Source organism: Colobus angolensis, unplaced genomic scaffold, assembly GCF_000951035.1.
Source record: "Colobus angolensis palliatus isolate OR3802 unplaced genomic scaffold, Cang.pa_1.0 Scaffold345, whole genome shotgun sequence".
NCBI classification, from domain to species: domain Eukaryota; kingdom Metazoa; phylum Chordata; class Mammalia; order Primates; family Cercopithecidae; genus Colobus; species Colobus angolensis.
In genome coordinates this window covers 1,877,621-1,902,352 of record NW_012116766.1, presented here as the reverse complement: position 1 = coordinate 1,902,352, position 24,732 = coordinate 1,877,621, and the positions used below count along the sequence as shown (strand labels likewise).

At 37.3% G+C, this 24,732-nt stretch overlaps 1 protein-coding gene and 1 long non-coding RNA gene across 4 annotated transcripts in view; one reads left to right on the top strand and one right to left on the bottom strand.

The window, feature by feature from the left end:
- Nucleotides 1-24,732, bottom strand: part of PDE5A (phosphodiesterase 5A, cGMP-specific) — a 134,888-nt gene that overhangs the window by 17,092 nt on the left and 93,064 nt on the right. For all 3 annotated transcript variants that reach the window (XM_011952703.1, XM_011952706.1, XM_011952705.1), the window contains exons 12-14: nt 14,515-14,661; nt 9,548-9,673; nt 7,668-7,762 (exon numbers count right to left, since the gene is read on the bottom strand). In XM_011952703.1, coding sequence (XP_011808093.1) covers nt 7,668-7,762; nt 9,548-9,673; nt 14,515-14,661 — 368 coding nt within the window. The remainder of the gene's footprint in view (nt 1-7,667; nt 7,763-9,547; nt 9,674-14,514; nt 14,662-24,732) is intronic.
- LOC105519354 overlaps nt 1-24,732 on the top strand; it is a 54,340-nt gene that overhangs the window by 13,661 nt on the left and 15,947 nt on the right. The window contains exons 2-4 of the long non-coding RNA XR_001002953.1: nt 981-1,095; nt 1,437-1,594; nt 17,670-17,719. This is a non-coding gene — a long non-coding RNA (uncharacterized LOC105519354). The remainder of the gene's footprint in view (nt 1-980; nt 1,096-1,436; nt 1,595-17,669; nt 17,720-24,732) is intronic.

Sequence of the window (24,732 nt, the reverse complement as noted above, 5' to 3'; positions counted from 1 at the left end):
AATACTGATTAAAATAGAAGTAAGGAGTAAGGACCAAAAAATTAATACCTCCAAACATGGGAAAAAAACCCCACTGAAATAGTTGTACCAATTATATTTTTCAATTTCAAAACTGCAATTGATATAAAATCTGAAACAAATTCACATTAGCTTTTCCTCTGAAATAATGCTCAGGCTGAAGGTCAGCTTATTCATGTGCGCCTGCAAATAAGAAAAGGACCGACTGAGATGGAATTAACTGTGGTGTGATTGATGAAAGGCAAGAAAAAGAAGGATACTCAGGGCACATGCTCTCTTGGAAGGAAGGAAAGAGACGGCTGAGTTGGAAAGTTCCCCATGTGGGATCCAGATCATTTTAGTGCAGAATATCCTGCTAGTTCTGCTAATTGAACTTGGTGGCAGTAGAGACCCTTTGGCTGAATGAAGAGAAAGGAAATGACATTATACTCAGTTCATTATATCTCTGAGACAGTCATAAATAAAGCTTGAAAGCACGACAAGCACAATCTTCCATCTCATGTTTCTCAGGACTCTTCACATGTGAATATTAAGCATAGTTTTCACCATTTCTTCATAAGAAAAAGATGAAGTTTCTGAAAGCCTCTGCTCATAAAATTTATAGGAAAGGGCTTTGTGAATTGTAAAGCTCCATATACAAGTGGTGGATAATACAACTGATTTGTTATTTCTCCCTATTACTATCTGAATGATTATTTTACTTTGCATTTAATTTGTTGAAGATAGAGAAGCTACCTAAGACTGAAGAAATGTAATGTGGGGGAAAAATGGGTAAAGTGAGAGAAACCTGAGGGAAAACGAAAATAGTAAAGTGAAAATAAAGGTAAGAGGACAGATAATTTCATCTATTCTTATTGTTTAAAGTGTTGTCTATATTGCTAATTTATCAATGTTACTGTTGCCCTAACCTTTCTCAAATTAATTCTTGCCCTTCTTGTCTTCTTTGCTCCTTCCATATTTAGTGAGTTGGACTATGGATCAGGTACTGTGCTTAGCATTGGAAAATGGGATGACAATCAACAGAGTAACACGAGTACATTTCTGAAAAAGGATGAACTTACTGGAAGCAGATATTGTGTATGTATCAAGACTACTGGGAGTTAGGAGACTACTGGGAAACTTCTAGTAATCTAAGAGAGAGCCTGGATTAGAGTGGCAGCAGCCCAAAGGAAGAGAAGCAGACATCTGAGAGCTGTTTAAGAGTAGATCAGATAGGAACTGGTAATGACTTCTGACTAGGAGTGGGATGAGGGAGATGGGGGGATGAGGGAGATAAAGGGAAAAAGTATGAATGTTAAAGTCTCTGCCTTGGGATGCTGACCTCATTTACTGACATAGGAAAAGGGAGATGATGATCAAAGATGGGGGATGAAGCAGGGGAAGCTGACTAGCTGAATGTTGGATCTGTTCATTTTAAGGTGCCTGAAATAGACCCAAAAGGATATAAATGTCTGAACTCAGTCTGGGCTGGTGATATAGATTTGGAATGCACCAACATGCAGATGGTAATCCTGGCATGCGAGTAGATGAGATCATCCAGGGAGATGGACTATAACGAGAGCCTATAACATGTCAGGTAGTGTGCTTTAGTTTTTTTAGTTTATTACATTTAATTTTTACAATAACCCTGGGCAGGGAATTCCCATTTACCACATCAAAACCCTCAATCCCACCTCTTACTCATCCACTGATGTAGTGTCCAGTTTCATGCATGCTTTAACAGACTTCATGCAAGTACCAATTAGAATGCCCCAGCCTACCTTTAATACCTCTCACTTCTGCCTTAGAGCTTTCTGACCCCACAGCTGGTGCCCAAAGGACTTTTCTCTGCACTCATATTTGTTCAACCTGAAAGTGTGAAAGAGTGAAGGCCTGCGGACCACCTTGGACCAGTGGGGTATACAGACCTAGGGACAACTGCCTTTGTCTTGCCAGTCAACAGTTCTGGGTCTTATTTCATAAGACTCCTCCAAAGGACCTGGGAAGACTAAGACCCAGTATGGGTGGACATCTGGATAACTCATCCCTCTACTGCCTTTCCTTTCTTCCCTGCTTCCTTCCCAGTCCCGCATTCCTGCTCCCTGGGGTCATATTCACAAATAAGCTATATGCACACTGACTTTCATCTCAGGTTGTGCCTCAAGGGTAATCTCAGCTGAGACCTCTCTAAAGTTGCCGTCTTTTTGCTTTCTAGACAATCAAAGGCTCAGTGAAAAATAATGTGCTCAAGGTTGATATAAATGGTAGAGCTGGCATTCAAGTATATCCTCTTCAACACATCACACTGTCTTAGGATACCAAAGTACTTTAAAGGCACATAGTATCCACTCATTGACCTACTTAGGGGCTGGACTACGAAATGCTATTAGGTGGATATAACACAAAGAAGTTAGAACTTCAAACACACATTACATTTTTAGATGACACAGAAGGGACTGTTTCACATTAGAGAAAATTCTTGGTTTGTGAGATAGATGAATGCAAACTGTGTTTGTCTTCACTTAGATTCTAAAAATACAGATTTATGAATCAATAACAGAGTGACAAATGCCCCGAATTTCCTGTATATAAAAACATTCATGGAGATCAGTGTATTCTATATCTGTTGCATTTTCCTCTTTCAAACACAAGACTATGTGGCTTCTTTAAAATTGCAACAGAAGGACCCATTTAAACCACTACTGCTATAGAATTTTGTTCCCACGCTGCTGTCAGTGAGTCCTAATGGACCAGCACACTCACTTTGCATTTTCCTCTGTTCTGCACAGTTGTTGGTCTATCTCTGATAGTAGTATTAAGATGCCCAATGCAGAAATCAGACCAATATTTTAGAAATAGGAAGCCTTAGAAATCTACAGAAAATGAAAGCCCCATGGGGGTGGGGAACTATATTGCCACCCCAGTCTGCCTATGTCACCAAAGACTAACAATGTCTCTGGTTTCTGCTTCTCAGCCGTATATATTACTCTGGGCTCAATTCTCTAACAATCTCTTTGTAACCTTCAATCCCATTTAGTTCTTTACTTCATCATTTCTCTTCAAATCATCAATATTGCCTTCTTCTCCCAATCAACCTTTTTTTTTTTTTTGCTTTCTCATTGTCTATAATCATATTCAATGACATAGATATTCATAATGATGATTCATTTCACCTTTTGACTTCACAGTTCTCTGACCTCCTTGACACTACTGATTATCTCTTTGCACATAACGATGGACAGGGCTCTGCCTCTTTGTTCCACAGCTACTAGATTCTACTGGGCACAGTATTTTTGCCACTTCCTTTATTGACCACAGGACAAAGCAAGATTTTTAACTCCTATCTGTTGCTAAGAACATTCCCCTGTGAAAATAGCTAAGACCTGTAGAGCATTTAACATGTGCCAGGAAATATTCTAAGCACTTTACATCTATTTATACCCCTTTAATCCTTATGAAAATCCCAGAAGATAGGTACTTTCATTATTCTATTACACAAAGAAGGAAACAGGGACATAGAGAAGTTTAATGACTCGCACAAGGTCACAGAGTAAGAGGAGAAGCCAAGATTTGAAGCCGGCCATGTGGTTCAAGTTGGCTCTTAACTACCATAACCATCAGAGCCACTGTATGGTGGTATAAGGACTAAATAAACTAATACATAAAAAGTGCAAAAACGTTTCAAATGCCATAAGGCCTATATAAAGTTTTAGCTTCTATTATTAGTATTTACTACAGACATAGGTCTAATTGAATTGAACTTTCTCTTTATTCATAGTCAGATTTCCAGGCTCTCAAGATCTCCAACCTGACCAGGGATCATCTCATTCATGGATAAAATGGACTTTACCCAGCTTGAACTTCACACGTAATTTTGTGCTGGTGTAGTGCCCTTTAAAGTCTCTCATATCCTGCTGACCCTCTACTCCCACTGCCAGACCATGACTTCGGCTCAATTCTGTCCTCTATTACAGCAGAGAAGACAGTCATGGCATAGCACAAGTTCTCCTAGGACAAATATACACAAATCTCCTTGTGGCTACCAGGAGATTTTTTCCCCCTGATTTTACTGCATCTCTAACCTTGAAAAAACATATTCGTTTGATCATTTTACCACTTCTAACTACCACCCTATTTATTATCTTCTACTCGACTTATTGCCAGAACTCCCCTAACCTCCATTCTTGTCATCCCTCTCTCTCAGTGCACACATATACATATTTCCCAGCTCTTTTATTTTCATCAATGGTACCATCACTGTTCCAATTTCTTGGACCAGAAGTCATATCTCCTTCCTTCATGCTTACATATAACTAACTGCTTATTATTAAATTAAAAAACATTCTTTTTCTCCTTCACCCTCTTCCTCTCTCTAGCCAATATGTGATTTTTCAGTTTATATCTGACTTGCTGTAACAGCTTTCTAGTTGAGCTCTGTGGTTCTAATTTCTACCCATTCACCTTGTAGCTTATATTCAGACTTCTTTCCTAAAACCGTGTGCTTACTACACACTCCAGTGGCTGCTTTTTCCCACCCATATCAAATCTATAATGCACTGCTTAGTTTTATAACCCTGCCTCAGAAAGTTTCCATTTGTTCATTCTCTTCTTTTTCATTCCTAATCAATGTGAACCTTCTAACTCTAGTCAAGCTAGCTATTACCACTGTTCCAAGAAAGTGCTTACCTCATGGTGCTCCTGAAATATATTTATCCTTTCTCCTTTCTAAATCCTACCCATATTTTAAGACCAAGTTTACGTCTCATTTCCTCCTTTAACAATAGAGTTGTACTACATCTGACTTGACCAGTCTTCTCTGCTGAACACTTACAGTCCTGCTCTACATAACTCAGGACTAGAAACGTTCTTGTAGTGATCACTATTACTCCATGAGACTATGACAATTCCTTAATGGCAAGAATCATATTTTATACTTCTATTACTCTCTTTCTGCCTTGCAAAGGGCAAACGCCCTAGTATAATAATTATTCATTATCTATCTGCCTAGAACATAATTTCACTGCATTATTTTATCAACACCATACTTGAATCTAATTAAATAAATGCATCTACAACAGTCTTCTTATATTAAATGCAGGCCTAATGCAGGTAATTTCTCTACACAACCCAAATGCTACAATTGTGTTTTCTCTAGTGGTTGTCTGCACTTCAGCCATTTTGTTCCTATTACTGCCTATTTTTAAGATAAGAATTCAGCATCTGTCTGAGATCATTCTTCTTTTTCTTTCTTTTTTTTTTTTTTGAGATGGAGTCTCACTCTGTTGCCCAGGCTGGAGTCTGTGGCGAGATCACAGCTCACTGCAACCTCTGCCTCCTGGGTTCAAGCAATTCTCCTGCCTCAGCCTTCTGAGTAGCTGGGATTACAGGCACCCACCACTATGCCTGGCTAATTTCTTTGTGTTTTTAGTAGAGACGGGGTTTCACCATACTGGCCAGGCTGGTCTCGAACTCCTCACCTCGTGATCCACCTGCCTCCGCCTCCCAAAGTGCTGGGATTACGAGTGTGAGCCACTGTGCCTGGCCCTCATTCTTTTCTTGATTCACCCAAGTGGGAGAAGTAAGCATGAGCAGTGAACTCTTCCCTCATACATGCCACTGGCATACCTGTAGAACTCCTCTACAATGGTAGTTTCCTAATCAAAGAAGGCATCAAATAATCAAATGACGACTCAAGGGGCAACTTTCTATTGAAGAAATATCTTCTTTCAAGGTAATTTCAGGGTAATTTTCTGAACAGATGTTCAAGAATGAATGAGGACAACCTCAGTTTCTAACTTTGCTACCACATGACCATTTTTTCTCTTTTTGATAAATTACTTTCATCTCTGTGCATTGTTTTATTATTTTGATTTTCTCTAAATATTAGCTTGAATATCTGATAAGGGCTGGATACAGTATACCTTTTTAGAAGATAGTACTTTACATGGGAATATTTATGGTACTCACTCTCCTGAGTCCCCTGCCTAAGAAAATTCTACTTTAAGTATCACTCATTTACCAGCAAGGAAAGAAAAAAAGAAAAATCCCTGGAAAATTCTTGGTTTCCTCTACTGAAACCACAGGGATGTAGGAAGAAATAAAAATCTTTGAAACTGCTTTAACTTTTTTTTTTTTTTTTTAAAGTTGAAGTCTGCTTTGTGGTGTGTGTGTGAAAGCAAGATTCTGCAGTCGATGAGTTTTTCCCAGGACGTTTTCTTTTTTTTTTTGGAGAAGATGACGTCTCTCCAGATGTTTTTGGGGTAATTATTTTTAAATAAACAAAGGAAAAAATAGTTGAGTGTTTTTTTTCACTCTAAAGCAGGGCAATATAGTATCTTAGAGCGATCCATATGCTAATAATCCACATACTACTAATATTATGTTCAGTGTAGCACATGCTGATTCTGATCTTTAGGCTGTGCTGACTGTGGAGGGGCATACTATGTGGCTTGACTCTGCACTATCCGTCTTTTCATGGCAGTGTCCCCTTTCATAATTATTCTGTGTCTATGTGAGGCTCAGGATTGCAATCACATGACAAAGCGCAGGGGACAAAGGACATGTCACTCAGTCAGTTCTTCAAAACATGAGATTTTTCAAGAGGAAACAGCCAGACTCTGATACTTAGGCAAGACTTTGCTATCTTTTCCCATCAAAGGTCAGCAGAGGACACGGTTGTTACATCACTACAATTCTTTCTACATGAAGTTTTCCATTTATTTAGATAAGGAGAATGTGATTAGAGAGCTTTCTGAAATTCCCTCTAGATATCAGACATCTGGAATTTCCTTGAGAGATCTGTCCATTAGTTGAATCACTTGTGTACTTAAAAAATGCTCAGTAGTAAGAGATCTTGCACTTAAAATGTAGACCTTTCAACTAAATTCCTACAAGAAAATAAAAATATCACAGTGGCTCAAACATTTCATGAAAAGTGATGTCACCTTTATCCTCTCATTTGTCATCTCAAATGTCACTTAAGTATGGCTCTTAAAGGAGCCTGAAATGCTTGTCCTAACGGATAGTATCTCACTCTCAAACTCAGCCAATGAGCAGTCATCTGATGATGGTACATCTCTAGCATCTGCTTCTAATATTTAAGACTTAAATAGGTACCAAGTATTCTGCTTGCTATTGATGTGTATTATCTTTTACAACTATTATTTCCATTTCATGTATCAGGATGTTATGGTATAGAGAAATTAGACAGAGGCCCAGTTCTCCAACACTGTGCTATATAGCTTCCACTAAGACCAAAAGCCTCCTTCTCCTGAGCACTTAATAAGTATGCAGGGCTGAGCTAAGCACTTCTCAAATATTATCTTTTCTACTGCAGGGTGAAATGTTACCTTTTCTGAACTAGTTTTAATAGTTTTCTAAGGGAGCTGTTAAACTGGATGTACATAAACTAAAGTAAAACTGTTGGTAATTATCTAATGAAATAAGATTCTCAACATAAATATGTTTTGAACTTCAGGGCTGAAAAATTATAAACATAATACTGAACCTGCATTATTTTTTCCATTTCCTTTAAATATAACCAGAGTATGTTATGGGACCTTGACCAATTGCAATTTTGTACCATCAAATTTTGCTGTGGCTTTAACTTAGAAACATACAGCCCTATAATTAAAAGAAAACATGTTCTTGCTTTACTGGGAAAGTCTTACCGCTGTATGTAAGAGTTATTCACACCACGGTGATCTAAATCGTGGCTTAGTGCAGCAATCAGCAATGCAAGTATCTCCAGGTCAGTCAGCTTGTTCTGCATGATCAAAGACATTGGAGGAAAGAGAGAACAAATAAAATGTGGTGAAGAACATTATATTACCTCTTTTCAGTAATCTTTTTTTCCCTTCTCAGTGCTTTACATACATACTTCTCTATAGTCACAAAGGACTAACCCTAGAATCCTCTTCTTCAGGGAATCAGTTGTCCTTTGTCATTCACAATGGGATCACCACAAATGTCACTTGTCAACAGGAAAAGCTGAAATGCCTCAATAAACTAATAATCTGTCTACCTAGAGTAAGTATTGCTAATTCTTAATTATTATGTGAAATAATCATAATAAACTTTAAATAATTGTTTTTTTCTCTTTTAATTCCCTACAGATTCTGTTCACTCTCTGCTATCAGTTGCTGTGTCCTTAAGGAATGCAGACAATGTTAATTCAAGCAAAACAATAGAAAGAAAATGATTTGAAATGAAAACTTGGCTTCAAAAAATTACATAATATACTCCCAAGCTAAATATAGGTTAATTTTTAGTATCTGCCATGAGTATTACCATTAATACTGTTCCCCTTCATTAGCAAAAAAGATACAACTTAAAATTATCATCAGCTGTATTTTCCTAGAACTCTCAGTACTCTAAATAGGTTTTACAACAAACACAAAAATCATCATTTTGTTATTCCTCACAGAGAACAAGGATAGTTTTCAGCGTCAATAATCCTTATGACCTTCCCATACCCCAAAATAAGTTTACACAATTTCTTACACTGGTTGAGTATCCCTAATCTGAAATCCAAAATGCTTCCAAATCTGAAGGTCTTGGAGCACCAATGAGTCTCAGAGGAAATACTCATTGGAATATTTTGGATTTTCAGATTAGGTATGTTCGCCCAGTAAGTATAATGCAAATATTCCAAAGTTTGAAAAAAATCTGAAATCTAAAACACTTCTTGTCCCATTTCAGATAAGGGATACTCAGCCTACACGTGTTTGCTAAGGTAGGAAAATCCTACTAGCGTATTTAATTTCACCTCACTTCTTTAACAACAATCACTTCTTTTAGATTTAGCCTGTTAAAATGTGCACCCTATGAAAGTAGACACAGAGAATAACATTTTAAGAATTTATTTACAAAAAGAAAAAGGTAGGGAAGCTCTGAATTAAAAACAGTTATATGATGGATGCCTGGAATCACTTACCTGGAATAACTAGTCGATTCCCACTGAAGTTAGAATCTAAGGACAGAGATATGGATAAAATTTGGCCTGGAAAGGAACGAATTACTTGAACGTTTTCTGCATTGATCTTCCTTTTAAACAGTCTCTGGTCAATGTATATGAAACCAAAACTCTTTCTATGAAACAGTACTTAAAAAATTTACTGAGTGCTCCAGAGAAAATGCAGTAGAGACCCCTAACTTAAGCAAGTTCAGGACTTGGGTGGTTTTTGAGGAATTCTACTATGGGGCAGGTTGAATGTGAACAAGAGAAATGTGATACTTTTTCTTAATAAGGTAGTGTTTTCCTCAGAAGGAAATATTTATTTGCCCAAAGACTATGTATGTGCAACATGAAATTATTTTAAAGGTTTTCTAATATGCCATATATATCATATATGGAAGAAAATTAGCAACTAAGTAGTTTTGCCAGATTAGTCCTCTTTAATTAACAAAATATAACTTATTATGTAAATGGCAGCAAATATTATTTTAAATCATTATCTGTGCACTTTAAAGTGAACTTGAAAGAATATGCTGTACATTTTACTACTAAGCAACAAAATACATTAGATATATGAATGGCTCTAAAAAGTACCTGAATTTTGCCTGCTTTTAGAGCAGCAAACATGCACTGAGCTGTATTAAAGGCATGTCTCCAATTATGATAGGCAACATTCTTCCGATAATTCTTCTTAACACTTAAAATCCATCTGCAAAGAACCTTTAGGGAATAAAACATAAGTAGTAACAATAATTGCCAACATCTTCACACATTTACTATGTTCCAGGCACTGTACAAAGCGTTCACAGTTAGCCTGATACTCCGATTTGGATCATCTTACAGACAAGAAAACTGATACTCAGAGAGGTAACTTGCTAAAGGATACATAGTTAGGGATGGAGCCAAAATTCAAACTTGAGCAGTTTGACTTCACAGCCTACCATGTTAACCACCATGCTAATTAAATTGATACAAAACACAAGACATCCCTAAGAAAGGTATTTTTGGCAGGATAGGGCACTGACTAGGTTATATATATATATATATAAAAGGTCCATGTGTCCATGTGCCATGTCCATGTGTCATCAACTAGGAAAGTCCAAAGGGTCTCATAGGTATGAATTCACCATCAGACAGCCATAAAAGCAGCCACTCTCAAGTTCTTCCCATGCTCTCATGTTGTATATCTGTGAAGGTATTTAGTGCAAGGCCCTGGGGGTGGACTAGTAACAAGGTATATAGTACATGTCCAAGGACAAATTGGAGCTACAAGACAATGCCATCATTAGTTCTTTGTCCTTTTAAATTATACTTATTCAGGTAGTTACTGTTTGGTTACAAAGAAGTAATTTTTTAAAAAATAATATGTGCCAAATAAAGCCCTGGGGTCCATATAAAAAATACTTTAAAAGATGGCCGGGGGGAGGGCAGACTTCAGCAAGTCTCAAGAGTTGGGTTTAATTTAACTTCTAAGTGGCGTATTAAATAAAATCCCCAGAGACTCATGGGCCCTAAACATGGTTTGTGTTAGCATCAGAATCTGCCTCTCTTCAAATCTGAGTGATTTACTATACTTTTGGGGATTTGTAAAATAAATATGTGATTCTCCCTATATATATCACCGGAGTCGCTTCAAACATTGCCCTGGGAAATGGAAAAAGTACCAGGGAAAAGAATGTTGCTTTGACAAAATTCAACACAATATGATTAGCTACAGAAGTAGGTCAAAAACAAGGTTTTTTCATTGTTGGTAGAAACTGCTTATAAAAGACTTGGTGGGAAATCAGTGCTTCCATATCCTCCCTTTTCTTTTCAGGTCATTTTATTCCTGTTCTATTGCTCAGTTTACAGGAAATTCTGATAACAAAGAACCTAATGTCTCCTAACCTTTTTACCCACTGAGTTACCATATTTCAAGCGGAAGATTTCTGTATGCCTAAGATTGAATGTGTTCACCCCAAGCACACTGCAACTTCTTTCACCATTTTTTCATTTCTGAATACAGTCTGTCAGGAAGGTGATGGATTAATCTTACTGGGAGATTAATCTTACTGAGAGACTTTTAAGTAAGATCTATAAACTCTCTTTGATATGTTTAGAAAATATGTTGCAGAAAATTACTGGTGATTAATTAAAGCAGCAAGAAAAATAAACAGGAAAACCCAGAAATTTAATCTTTGGCTATATCTTTTTACTAATCATAAATGTACAGATATAATTAAATACATAATACCATATATTGTGAAATGATGACCAAAATGACTCTATGAAACATAATTCCTAATGGACTCCTCTATTTTCCTTTTATTAGGACCAACCTAATAGAATTGGATAACCCAATGGACAAAGTAGTACCTATATTTAAGTAGTTTTAGATTCTGTTACCAGGATGTTCTCAACAGCATACAAGAAAATTATGGTCATATCTGGTAAATTCTCATTGGATATGCTAGACACCATTAAAATTTGTAAGACAGTATTTTGTACAGGACTACTGAGTAGTTATTTGCAGTTTGGATGACTCTAGAGAGCATGTTCAATGCGTTGAATCAATCTCCAACAATTATGGAAGGTTTCCCGAGTGGTGAACTCAAGATGCCACCAGAGAAAAAGAAGAAACAGAAAACAGCTTAGCTCTTGCTTCAAGAAACTCAATCAGTAGTGAAAATAACAAAATTGCATATCTAAAGGAAATAAATAAATAAACATAAAAATTGAGAGCAAGTTTATACACTGCCAAATAGCAATTGAAGCAGCATGAAGTCAAGTCTAGAGTTCTCTTACAAACAGATATTCTTGAGTCAGGCTCTGCAGAAGAGAAATGTTTGTTGTGGCAGAGAGTGGAACAGACATTATTCAGGGAGGATTAGATGTAAAAGATGGAAAGTGAAAATAAGCACAAAGCATGCAGATTTGCTCGAGTAGAATGAAGAATCTGTTTCGGAGATCAGCAAGAGGCAATGGTTACAGTCATTATAGAATAACTAAAGATTTAGAAGCCATGCAGAGAACATGAAGATCTGTCTTTCAATATGAAATATTTTTAGTCACAACAGCTTCATGATTTTAACATCCTCTCTAGCATTAACATTTTAATTTCATCATCCTAAAATTATACTGACAATAATATATGAAAGAAACAAAACAGAAGAGGCATTAAGGAAGGAAGGCCAGCCAGAATGATTGCAATATTCAAGTTGTTGTTGGCAAGAATTAGAATAATAGTTATTCAACCAGAAAAGGTAGGATGATGAATCAGACATTAAAAGGAAATATTTTCCTCATAGATAAAAACCCAACAAGTGGTAAGAATAAAGATTTCTACAGAAACTTTAAGTGATTATCTTCATTACCCAACCCTCAAATGCTATCTAAAGGCCAATGAAGAAATAAATCAACTTATATGAATTTTGTTTAAAAGTACAAGAATCACATTCTTCTGCTCTGGCCAAGTCCTTTCAACAGAATCATTATTAGTTTCAAGAATGGGAGTACTCAGGAATGGAAAGGGATTTGAGACACTATCTAGGTTTATAAAATCCTGTAACTAGCAAGAAGCAGAACTGAGATTCACATAGAACTTCTGGCTCCAAAGGAGATCTTCATCTCATCAACAGATACGTCTTTAAAAAATGAGCCTTATGACCTACTGTTGAGAAATTTGATGAGTGATGTAACCAGTCAAACTTGGCCTAAGAATGGGATAACTGACATGGACTCTACACCTGTTTGTTTGTTTTGTTTTGTTTTGTTTTGAGACGGAGTCTTGCTCTGTCGCCCAGGCTGGAGCGCAGTGGCGCGATCTTGGCTCACTGCAAGCTCCGCCTCCCGGGTTTACGCCATTCTCCTGCCTCAGCCTCCCGAGTAGCTGGGACTACAGGCACCTACCACCTCGCCCGGCTAGTTTTTTGTATTTTTTAGTAGAGACGGGGTTTCACCATGTTAGCCAGGATGGTCTCGATCTCCTGACCTCGTGATCCGCCCGTCTCGGCCTCCCAAAGTGCTGGGATTACAGGCTTGAGCCACCGCGCCCGGCCTACACCTGTTTGTTAAACAGAATGTTATAGATAATACACATATACACATGCATACAAATAGATAATCACAGATGCATGTATAATTCTCACAAAACTCTTGTGGGGAGAATAATACCATTACCCCTAATAAGAGATGAGGAAACTGAGAATATTAATGATTAATTGCCCAAGGAAAAAAGAGCTAACCAGTAGCAGAGCTATGACTCAAAAATCCATGGTCTTTCTACTCTACCATGGTGTCTCAATTTCTTCATTTGTAAAATGGTGATAACAGTAACCCCAGTAACAGCCTTTCTAGAGAACTTGTTGAAATAATTAAACGACATGACATCACTTAATCAACACACTCTAACAAGAGTAAAGTATTATTAGGTAAGAGTCTATGGACAACTGTTCTTTATTTTCACCTAAGAAAGAGTAACATAAACTTTGGTTAAATTCAGGAAGAACCAGATTTGGGCCTCCAGTAATACCATAAATGACAATGTATTAATCTTAGCTATATTCATTCTTAGTTTTCATTTCTGTGAGGCCTCTGAGAGCAGGGACAATTCATCACTGAACTGTGTACCTGGCACAGTCCTGGGTATACAGTATATGTTAACAAATTTTCGTTGTATGAATTAATACAGTGCCAAATAGTGGAGGCCTTCAAGATATTTAAATTTTCAGATAGGAAATCTGTACAAGGAGACTAGATATTCAACTGATGAGAAAAAGTAATCTTTAAAGGCAAGATTACTGAATTCTTTTTTTCAAATAGTCTTTTCTGCTGCCTCTTATTCTTTGGTGTTATATATTATAATACATAGCCATTATGAAACAACAGAATTCCCTGGTATCTTCAAACTGATACTAGAAGATACTTATTTAAGTTTTGCTATTATCTGAGAAGTGAATAAGGCAAGCAACAGAGGCTAAAATCAGTTTTTGTCTTCACCCATATGGGTGGGTGACCCTGTTCCAACTAAAAGCGTGGCCTCACATCAGGCCTCTTTATTTCCTCCTTCATTTTCAAAGGAGTTCACTCTGCTTTGGTCCTTCCCTGTACACTATTGTTATAACCACTGCAATGAGATCATGCTACTTCTTTGCATAAAATTCCTGTGACTCACCATTGTTTTCAGGGTAAAATCCAAATTCATCTGTACGGCTTACAAAGTTCTGTATGATTTGCTTCTCACTTTCCTCCATTGCTTCTTTTGCCATTCTTACTCCCTCAAAAGTACTCCTGGCCCCCACCCCCAATCTCTCTGATCATGCCTTTGCACATCCTGCTCCCATTTTTAGGAACACTCTCCCTTAGTCTTCACCCTGTTACTTGATACACACTAGAAGCCCATTAAATGTGTTTTTGATAATGATAATTTTTCATTAAAAGTCTCAGGTATATATTAAGTGACAGTATATTAATCACTAAAATGTAAAAATCCCTATTCCATATTTGCATTCAAAATCAATTCTCTGTCTTACATACACACACACACACATAGACTTTTTCAAAGGACGTCGCTGCATTCCTACCTCATGTTTCATCTGGAAGTTCTGCACAAGGTTGAGGTCAGTAAACATCCTAATTGTACACAGTGCTGTTTCCAGATCAGACAGCTCAAAGTCACTGAAGCTAAAGTCAGTAATTTTAAGGGTCTGGGCAGATGGCACCACAGCAGCCTTAGGTAAGGAGAGAAGAAAAAAATAATGCTGTTAATTAAAGCAGTAGTGATTCATAAAGTTTTCTTGTTTTGCTGCAGAGAAATAGTATATTGTGGCTTTTTTTTTTTCTTTTTAAGGAAAGACACTAGAAACCTTTTTGTACGGTGGCAACTCCACTCCCTGCATTTTTAAAACTGAGCCACATAAGAGTAACTAATATGGTTCAAGGTAGGCTAAGTGGATAAAAGGGGGTTGTCACCCTTAGACTGTACCTAGAAGGGTGAGCAGCACTAAGAACTCTAGTGATCTGGTTCCTTTATATCTCCCCAGTCTTATTCACTCTAAAGAAATTTATAATTTATTGAGTAAATATTCTGGAACCATCCCAGTGCTCTGGGCTGCAAATCAACTGGTAAGAAGGGTAATGATAATGTTCTAAGGATTTTATGGTTAGTTCTTGGGACAACCTTATGAAATGGACACTCTAGCTCCATTTTTCAAGTACAGGAACTTAAGCACAAAGAGCACCCGTGGCAGCCCAGCTAGTTAAGGAACGAGGAGGCCAGGCCTCCAGTCCAGGAAGGCTATCCTGGGCTCACATTAGCAGAATTTGTCTCCCACCATACTTGCCTCACACAAGCCTGATCGTAAGAATCACCTGGGTGCCTATTAAAAAACATTCATTTGGACCAAGGAGCCCTGGCTCCCTCTGACTGAGCAGAGCGCACAGGCTCCTCTCCTAGATGTCTTGCTGGGCCCTGTGGGATGGGAATTTAAAGGAATCCCCACTCCTCCACCCTTGGACCATTTACCCTCCAGCACTTTGTTAACTGTTTTAGTTAGATCAGGCTGAGATTAACTAGACCAACAGAGGCCTTTACGTGGTTTGAAGTAGAGGGAAGAAAAATTAAGAAATTTCAGCCAGGTTCTCAAACCCCTTAGGTTTCCTATCAGTGTCTGAGAGAGAACTACTTGGCTTTTGGGAAGTCAAAAGGTCAAAATAATAAAATCTTACGGAGCAATCTAAAGTAGATTTCCCTACAAATCTGAAGGCACTTGCACATTCTCCTTTTTATTCTGGACTTCAGATTTCACTTACATATACCAGAGTTGTTTAAACTTTCCATGAATGTCACCTTCTTCATTCAAACTAAGTATTTTTTCCCAAGTCCAAAACTGACCAGAAAATACGCATTCTGTTAAGTCAATTCCATAGGCTAATGTGTGGGCCGAAATAAGGGAAGAGAGAAGGATTTAAAATGTTTAGATAAAGGGCTTAGTTGTTTATACCAGCCTCCAACATCAGAGATGGAGCGGTAACTCAAGTTTGGGAAGTGTGGAGGTGGGAACAAGCCCACCTTTTAACTCAAAGCAGATAACAGTTGCTTTCCTTAAAATACAGTGCAATGGACAGGAGAACAGATGTTTTTTTCCTTAGGGCATCATTATTCTTACAGCAGGAAGTTTTCTTTCTTTCCTTCCACAAAGAACATTCTAAAAGCTACAGGATAGAAGCCAGCACAGCTTGTGCCTCTTTCCATTATCTACTGTAATTCCTAATCTCTCTCTACTAAGATAAAAGAATCTTTTCTTTTGCTTGTTTGGTCATACCACACTACAACTCAAACATTCTGAGCTGACCCAGTGGGGACATGCAAACATCTTCCATAAGAGCCTTGTGGTCAGTGATACACAGGTTCAGAATTCTGGGATTGATTATTAACAAGCCATGAGAAGTCAGAAATCCTTTCAAGCTCTTGTACTATGCTTCTTTGACCATCACAAGAAAATTCAACTTTCTGTTGAACTTAGAAAGGCTTGGGATAAAGGTGATTTTTAAGTAAAACATAATTACCTATTATTTTTACTTATCATGTTGTAGGATAAAATATTATACATTTTACTAATAGCAGGAAATGAATTTACTAATAGCAGGGAATAAAGGATGTGATATTTCTGGCATAGGATGTATATACAGTTCCAGATTTTCACAGTTTCTTGTTTTAGTGACTGTTTTATTCATTAGAATTAGAAAATGGGATTTCTCAGTTTGATTTTCTTCAGGGGATTTTATTATTGCATTATGGTTTTGAAGCCTAACAGAAAGAACATATTTTAAAGATTCTGTAAAACAATAAGGTACTATAAATATAAATATATATATGTATTTTTATGGTTGTTCAAAACAACTGGAACTGTGATACCACCCAATACCACCCAATATTGCTTATTTATATGAGAACACAATGTCTGAATCCTTGGACAAAACAGTTTAGATATTAGTGTTTAATTCAAATATGGTCAAGCTCTTATAGGACTATGGTTTTAATGTCAAATTAACCAAATATGGAATGCAAAAAAATAAAAAAACAAAGCTCATTGGATTAAACATTCAATCTGACAATTTGATGGTATATGTATTCTTCTGGGTTCTTTAATTGTATCTGCCACTCAAACTAATAAAGAAAGTAGTTGGCCTCTAGTGACTCTTTAAAGGAATTATATCATGTCACCTTTTTATGATCCTTTTCTAATACCATGGCCCTTTTTTCACCATTCTTGCAAAAATTAAAAATAAAAAAAAAATTCAACTCTGGACATGAAGAGCCACTAACAGTGGAACGAGAGTTAATCTTTAAGTGCAGGAATGTCTTGAGTTAAAGCAGTAGTCAGAGTTATAAAAATATTTTAATTTTGCAGTGATCTTCAAACTAATTGTTCTAAATACCATCGGACTGATAAGGAGCTAAAGAGTAAACTGATGTCCAGCTGACGAAATGCTAGATCAGCTACCATATTTACATTTCACAAACAGAAACTTAAAAGCAAAGTGAAGCAAGTGATAAAAAGGAATGTCTGCTATTGGTGGTGCTAGTCCAGATGTTTCACTCACTTTGTCACCCTGAACAAGATGTTCAATCTCTCTGCCTGCTTTTTTGAATGTGTAAAAGAAGGAAGTTGGAGTAGACTATCTCTAAGGTTTAACATTTTCTGAGATGTTAACACATTTATCTCTGCATCCACAGGGCTCAAGCACCTCTTACTGCCTCCTCACTTTGGAACCAAATGCCATACTGTGAGTGGCATCTAGATCTTGCCAGTGACTTTCCTGTACAGGGCCTAAACTCAATCTCTGATTTTCTCAGCATTTAAGGTACATGGATGGGTGCACCTTGGCAGTGATGACTATGTTGTATTTTTCATGCTCGATTCCATACACGTCACTTTGGTCCCGCTTCCTCACAGGTAGAAGGAGTGATATTTCACAGCTCTTGGCTTAAACAGAGGACCCTAGCCTCTACTGGGTTGAAGTAGTGGAGGGTTAGACTCAATATGTGGTAGCCTCTCTTCTTATTGCAATAATGTTCTAAATTTTAAAAACTGACTTTTCTGAAATTGTCATCTGTTTTTTTTTTCAGGGATGGGGGAGGTGTGTATGTATTTGCCATCTATTTTTAAGGTTAATTAATAATCTTTCTCTCACAAGAGAGAAGAAGAAGGCTGTCTTCCAGGTCTCTTTGTTTCTTCTCTGCCTAGAATGCATATTCCCATGTTTTCACATAGCTAATTCTTTAACTTTTTTTGTGTCTCAGCTGCATCAGGGAAACATTCACTAGTCCTTGTGATAGCAAGACTCCATCAACATCTGTTTCAACCTTTTTCTAGTGAGTCTTCATCTTCTGAAGAGGCTAGACAGCTAACAAAAATACATTTCCTTGACTCCCTTGCAACTAGGGTTCCAGATAGATTTGGTTTCGGCAATGAGGTAAACTTGAGTGAGACGTGAATTTCAAACGAATGCAGTGACACACAGGAAACTCATTATTATTTTGGGGGGACGTGACTCTAGAGGGAATACTACAGTCCGGCAGCTTGCAGTTCTGCTAGCAGCTTTCTGACTCTGGCCTAGGAACGTAGAAGTTTCCATAGTAAGCCAGATCTGCAATTTTGTTCTAGGACTTATTCCTGGGATGACTTATCTACCCTTTCCAATGATTTGAAAGTACTTAGTTAAATTCTTTTCTGCTTAAAATAGCTACAGTAGTTCCTACTACCCGCAACTGAACCCTGTTGGTGCTCTATTTTGCAACAAAAGCATGTGTAGGCAACAGACTCTCAAGGATAGAAATTGGGACTTGGATACTTGACCTGATGGGTTTGAAGGCAGAGGGGGACCTGTTTCCATTAGAGCGGTGGCTCTCAAGTTAAGTTCCTCGACCAGCAGCATCAGCATCTGGGAACTTGTTAAAAACGCAAATTCTTGGGCCCCAACACAGCCCTACTGAATCAGAAACCCTGGGAGTTGGGCTCAGCAATCTGTGTTATAAGAACCTTCCAGGTGATTCTGATGAATGCTGAAATTTGAGAACCACTGCATTAGGGATAGGTTATTGGTAGTAAATGGTAGTTAACAGTCATTTTAAGTGAACACTTTAGAACAAAATGCCTTTTTGTGGACCCAGTGGTGACTGCCATATTACAGAGTGATGGGCAGAAACTGTAAGTGGGTTGGCTGCTTCTTGCTGTGTCGGAGAGATTAAAGAAAGAAAACGAAGGGCTCTGGACTTTACATTTTTGGCTCAAATAATGGTCTGAAAACTAGGGAATTTTTATGGCTTTCCTAAAACAGCCTATTTCTTGTAGCACTGATGTAGACAAAACCCAAGCATAGTCTTATCCTACAGGTTGGTGAATTACAGTGTAGGTTGAAATCACAGACTTGCCATGTCTCCTATGTGAAAATTAAAGCACTGATTAGGAAGGAGTGGAGCACCAAGAAATGGAATTGAGACATTTGAAAAGATCTGGATAATGACATGTATCTCAGACCATTCACTTTAGAATACGTTTCTATGTAATTTCACAATGTTTTATACTTTACAGTCTTACCTCTTTTCCCTAATTGTAATTATATAAATTCCATAATTATCTTATATATGACTTTTTATTCATTGTTATATTTGGAGCACCTAATATAATACCTACATAGAATAGGAGCTAAATATTGAATGAATAAATAAATGGGTCTTTAAATCATCTAGTACCTAATCAGTTCTCCATATTATGCAGAAATATTTCATACAAATTTCATTTGGCATAGAGCTATAGTATAAATATTCATATTAGTAATGAACTATACTGTGGCAGAAACAACCAATTATGTTGTGGTACATGCCTTTTTCTTTTAAAGTTCAATTATTCAATTTATTTCAATTTTAATGATAATTGAGTTTCTTCTTTCTTCTACACAACAAATACTCCACTGCTGTAATTTTTAAAAATCAGTTACAGCTTGTCTTAATAATCATTAAGATTTGATTCTCTCACTTCCAACAACACTGGAAACCCAGGATGAGAAAGCAGTGACCAAACAGTTTTCCAATTTTTAGTTGCTTTTGTAGGAAGTTACTGAAAATGGTGAATTCCAGATTGCTCTCCATAAGTAGAGAATTGGTTATACATTCTGAATAAAAGGTTTACACTATTTTGTGCTTACAAAATATGACACATTTTCCTCCAGTAAGCTTTCCACCTACCTAATTCAACTTAAGCTAATTTAAACATGAGTGTATAATTTCTTTTTTTTCTTTTTTCTTGAGACGGAGTCTCACTCTGTCATCCAGGCTGGAGTGCGGTGGCACGATCTTGGCTCACTGCGACCTCCACCTTCCGAGTTCAAGCAATTCTCCTGCCTCAGCGTCCCAAGTAGCTGGGACTACAGGTGCGTGACACCATGCTGGCTAATTTTCGTATTTTCAGTAGAGAAGGGGTTTCACCATGTTGGACAGGCTGGTCTCACACTCCTGAGCTCAAGTGATCTGTTCACCTTGGCCTCCCAAAGTGTTGGGATTATAGGCGTGAGCCACCACACCTGGCCAAAAAATTGAGCGTATAATTTTTTGAGTGCTTATTATTGGAATGGCTAGTGCAAAAAGGCTTGGAACATCACAGGAACATAAAGATTTCAATGGTATTGCTACTAGATATTGCAAATTGACATCCCCTCCCCCACCTATTGCCAGTATGAACAAAAACTAATACTTAATGGAGCATATGTACCAGGAACTCTAGTTATTGGTACATATGCTCTGATTCTGTGAGGTAAATTCTTTTATTATCCTCATTATACAGAGAAAGAAACTGAAGCACAAATAAGTCACATATTTGCCTGACATCACATACCTGGAATTTGAACCTAGGTATCTCTCTTTCTCTAGCACACAATGCTCTCCATCTTGCTACAGTCACAAATATGAAAGCTGACAAAGAAAACGTTACCTAAGTGTCCCTCAACATGGCTGGCTCTATCACCTCTTTGTAGGCTGTTTTATATATTTAATAAACTCTTGAATTATTTCTAGTTTCTAAATCACTTTAAGGGAAAAGAAAGCAAAATCTTATTAAATGTATTGAAGGAGCTTGATCTGTGTTTCTTTTTCCTTCATGCTAGATTATAGGGTCTCTAGAAGTCTGGGTTTTCCAGAATCCATTCATTGATTCATTCATTGATTCAATAATTATACAAAACACATAAACCAAGTTCATGTAAAACAATCACTAAATGATAGCTATTATTATTATCACCAAGAACTAACAGCCTGAAGGGAAAGATAGATACATAAATGAAATACATATTTTTTAAGTGGAATAACAGAAGGAAGTATGTTAGTAGTTTGCCCAAGTGATCCCTAACAACACAATGATAGAGAATGTGAGTCCACATTTTACTCTTTTCATTAAACAGAATCTTTCCTGAGCTTTTGAGCTTATCAACGCCTCACTTACGACAAATGACAGCCCTTCTTTTGTTCAACTTTTTATCATTATAATGGCTATTCACACAACAAAAGGGACATACTTGTGTCCCTTTTACACAAGTATAGAGAGCGCCTTTTTGTTTATTCAATAGAGAAGAAACTTGATAGAAAATAATACATTGATAAAATGTATGGTCTCCTTGAAGCCCATAAAGCATGTGTTTGTAGAAAATAATGTACTTGGGTAAAGTAAATATAATGATCATTTAAAAATTATTACATTTCTAATTTCTAGTGGCTGCCTCATGAGAAAGGTCTATATTTAGGCTACAGTAAAGTCTCTGGTAACTTCAGCAGAAAATAAAGACATGTGGCTACATGGCTATGCAATTTGCTCAGTTGTGTAATCTTTGTACAAAAAAGGGTCATACTGCTATCAAAGGCCTTCTGCTTGCCTTAGGTCTGAAGCGCGAAATCTTAAGAGCCAAAATAAAAATTACGGAAACTGGAAACAATTCCTAATAGCCAACTGCTAAGAAAAGAAAAGGCTCTTTATTCAGAAAGTTATTTATTAAAGTAAGTGTGAAAAGAAGGGCAGTGACAGAACTTGGTCTTTCATAAAATTCTTCCAATTAGCCTCAGTGTTGTACAAAGGCATTTTGTTATCTTGCTCCTTGGTATTTATTCAATATAAACAGTTAACAGGAAAAAAGGTTTCAATCTCAATAATCCATTTTTTAAAGAAATTATTTGTATTAGATATTTGATGGGTTATATCAGTAGCTGCAAGGAGACATCTTCTGCCAGGTGTTTTAAGCTCTTCTTATCAGCCCTGACCACTACCCCTACCCTCACAGGATGCTTCTTAATGGAGAACAGTTTAATTCCAGGTCTCTGAATAAAGCCACCTTGACAGCCGCCACATTATACCTTATGGAAGACTATTTATTATCTCTCTTCTCCACTTTCCACATGCACGAAAGGGGTGTTTTTAAAGAAGAAACCACACAATTAGTTTATAAGGCTTTTAGAATTTATCTTCTTCCAAGAGGGAAGTGAATCCAAAGACAGATAAGAAAGAAAACTACTTTTAAAAAGGGAGTGAGTATGAAACTCAGTAAATCTTGCAGACAGTAAAGAGGTGAATCAGGCACAGTGGGACTGGACAAGTATATTTTCTTTAATAACAGCATCAACATGTTATATGATTTTTCCTTTTTTTCTAACATTATATAAGTGAATCCCTTTAAATCTCAATAAGAAAGAGGCACCAACTATAAAAAGCTTTATAATGTGCTTATAGTTTTTCAAAATCATATAGGAAGCATGTAATAATGCCAAGATTCTGATATAATATGCATACGTTTGTAAGAAAAACTTTAGAATAAATTTATGATTGCAATTGGGAATAATATACACAGATCTGATTACCATCTTCGTTACTGAGTTCCGAATAAAAAAATCATACTAAAACTATGGTATTTAGAACTATACACAATAGTTAGCACAGTAGAAGCTCAAGAACGGTGCCCTCATACTTTGGAGCTAAGCCTATCATTGGAAGTAACCCACTAGTAAAATCAAATCAAAACAGACAAGATTAGCTTGTCACATGAAGGCAGGAAGAATCAAACAGAAAATCTAGTAAGTCTTGCCAATGTGAAAGACATGTAGCCCAGTTAATGTTACATATGTCTACAAAAATCAATGTCTCAATTGATGGTGTACAGAAAGTCCAAAGTATTGTTGCAGAGGATTTCTAGGACTGTTTGAGGAAGATGATGTCTTACTTCAGGGCTTCCCAATCACTGAGTTGTGGACTGGTACCCGACCGTTGCTGGTTGGGAACCAGGCCACATAGCAGGACGTGGTGAGCAGTGGGAGTGAGAATTACTGCCTGAGCTCCGCCTCCTGTCAGATCAGCGACAGCATGAGATTCTCATAGGAGCGTGAGAACTGCACATGTGAGGGATATCTCAGTTGCATGCTCCTTATGAGAATCTAATGCCTGATAATTGGAGGTGAAACAGTTTCATCCCAAAGCTATTCCCATACCCACTATGTCTCCATTCCCCACCCTTCCACCAACCCCTGTAAAAACCGTCTTCCACAAAATCAGTCCCTGGCGCCAAAAAGGTTGGGGACCACTGCCTTACTGGATGCCATAGGTAATTACAGTTCAGTGATAGTGGTTATCAAGATAGTAGGGCCAACACTTCTTTGTTAAATTATCTGCTCAAAATTTTTCCATTTATAATCTGGCCATCCATGCAGAGTTTTCAGAAAGTGAAGGAATATGATGGTCATCTTGACATAAGGAACTTGATCAGTGCCGTAACACTGATCAAGTGTTAGGCATCAGAGATTTGGGTCAGGTACCTGTCTCTGGCCCTTACTGCTGTCACCTGCAGCAATCACACACATGCCTGATCAAGACAGGGTCATGTGAAGTTTTTGGCTCTGAAAGGTTAAGGTCAAGATGAGGAAAATTCTGGCCTAAGAAATACTGCCTAAATGGTCAGCTAAGCTATAAGGACTGAACTGAATCAGCACTGACTCCGTGACAAAAATGAGAAGCTATTTTATAAAAGCAAACCCTAATATATATATTTTACTGTTCTAACAAGAAAGGAAGGCTGCTGGGTCTGACCCGCAGACCCTGACAGAGCGATGGATGAGAAAATGCACTCTGACAAAGATATACCCAATGGAAGAGCGGGCCAGGGGACCAGGTCACCCACAGAAAGAGTTGTAGCAGCCACAGCCCTGACAAGCTGGTGCTGCAGGCATTTATTTAGTACAGATTTAATGACAAAGGCCTTGAGTCAATACACTTGTGGGTAATTGACATGGTCGCCCCTACCCCCTTTTTATCTAACCTAAGCTTTTAGGCACCAGATAAGAGAATCTGGCTGCCTTCAGCCAAATCCTTTTCTGAAGCTTTTATAAAACCTCCCAACCTTCCAAGAAGGTTTGCATCTTTCTACAGTTTTTCCCGCCACCCTGACCGATCTCCTACAGAAGGCAAAAAAGGCTGTCAGTTAATCAATGAATCAAATATTTACTTCCTAGTTGTTCAGATAATAAATAAACACTTGTTATATTCTGATAATTAATTAACTTTCTAATACCATAATAGGTTAACTGGGGTCCTTTTATTATTATTATCTCAGTAACTTGCAACTAAGGATCATTAAAAGGTATATGGCAAAATGTTCAGTTTAATGCCTAATTTATGCTACACTCAATTTTAAGCCAAGAGAAGGTTAGATTTATAATGGGATAAAACACTCAAGCAACAGAAGTGGAAAAAATAAGGATTCTGAATTTC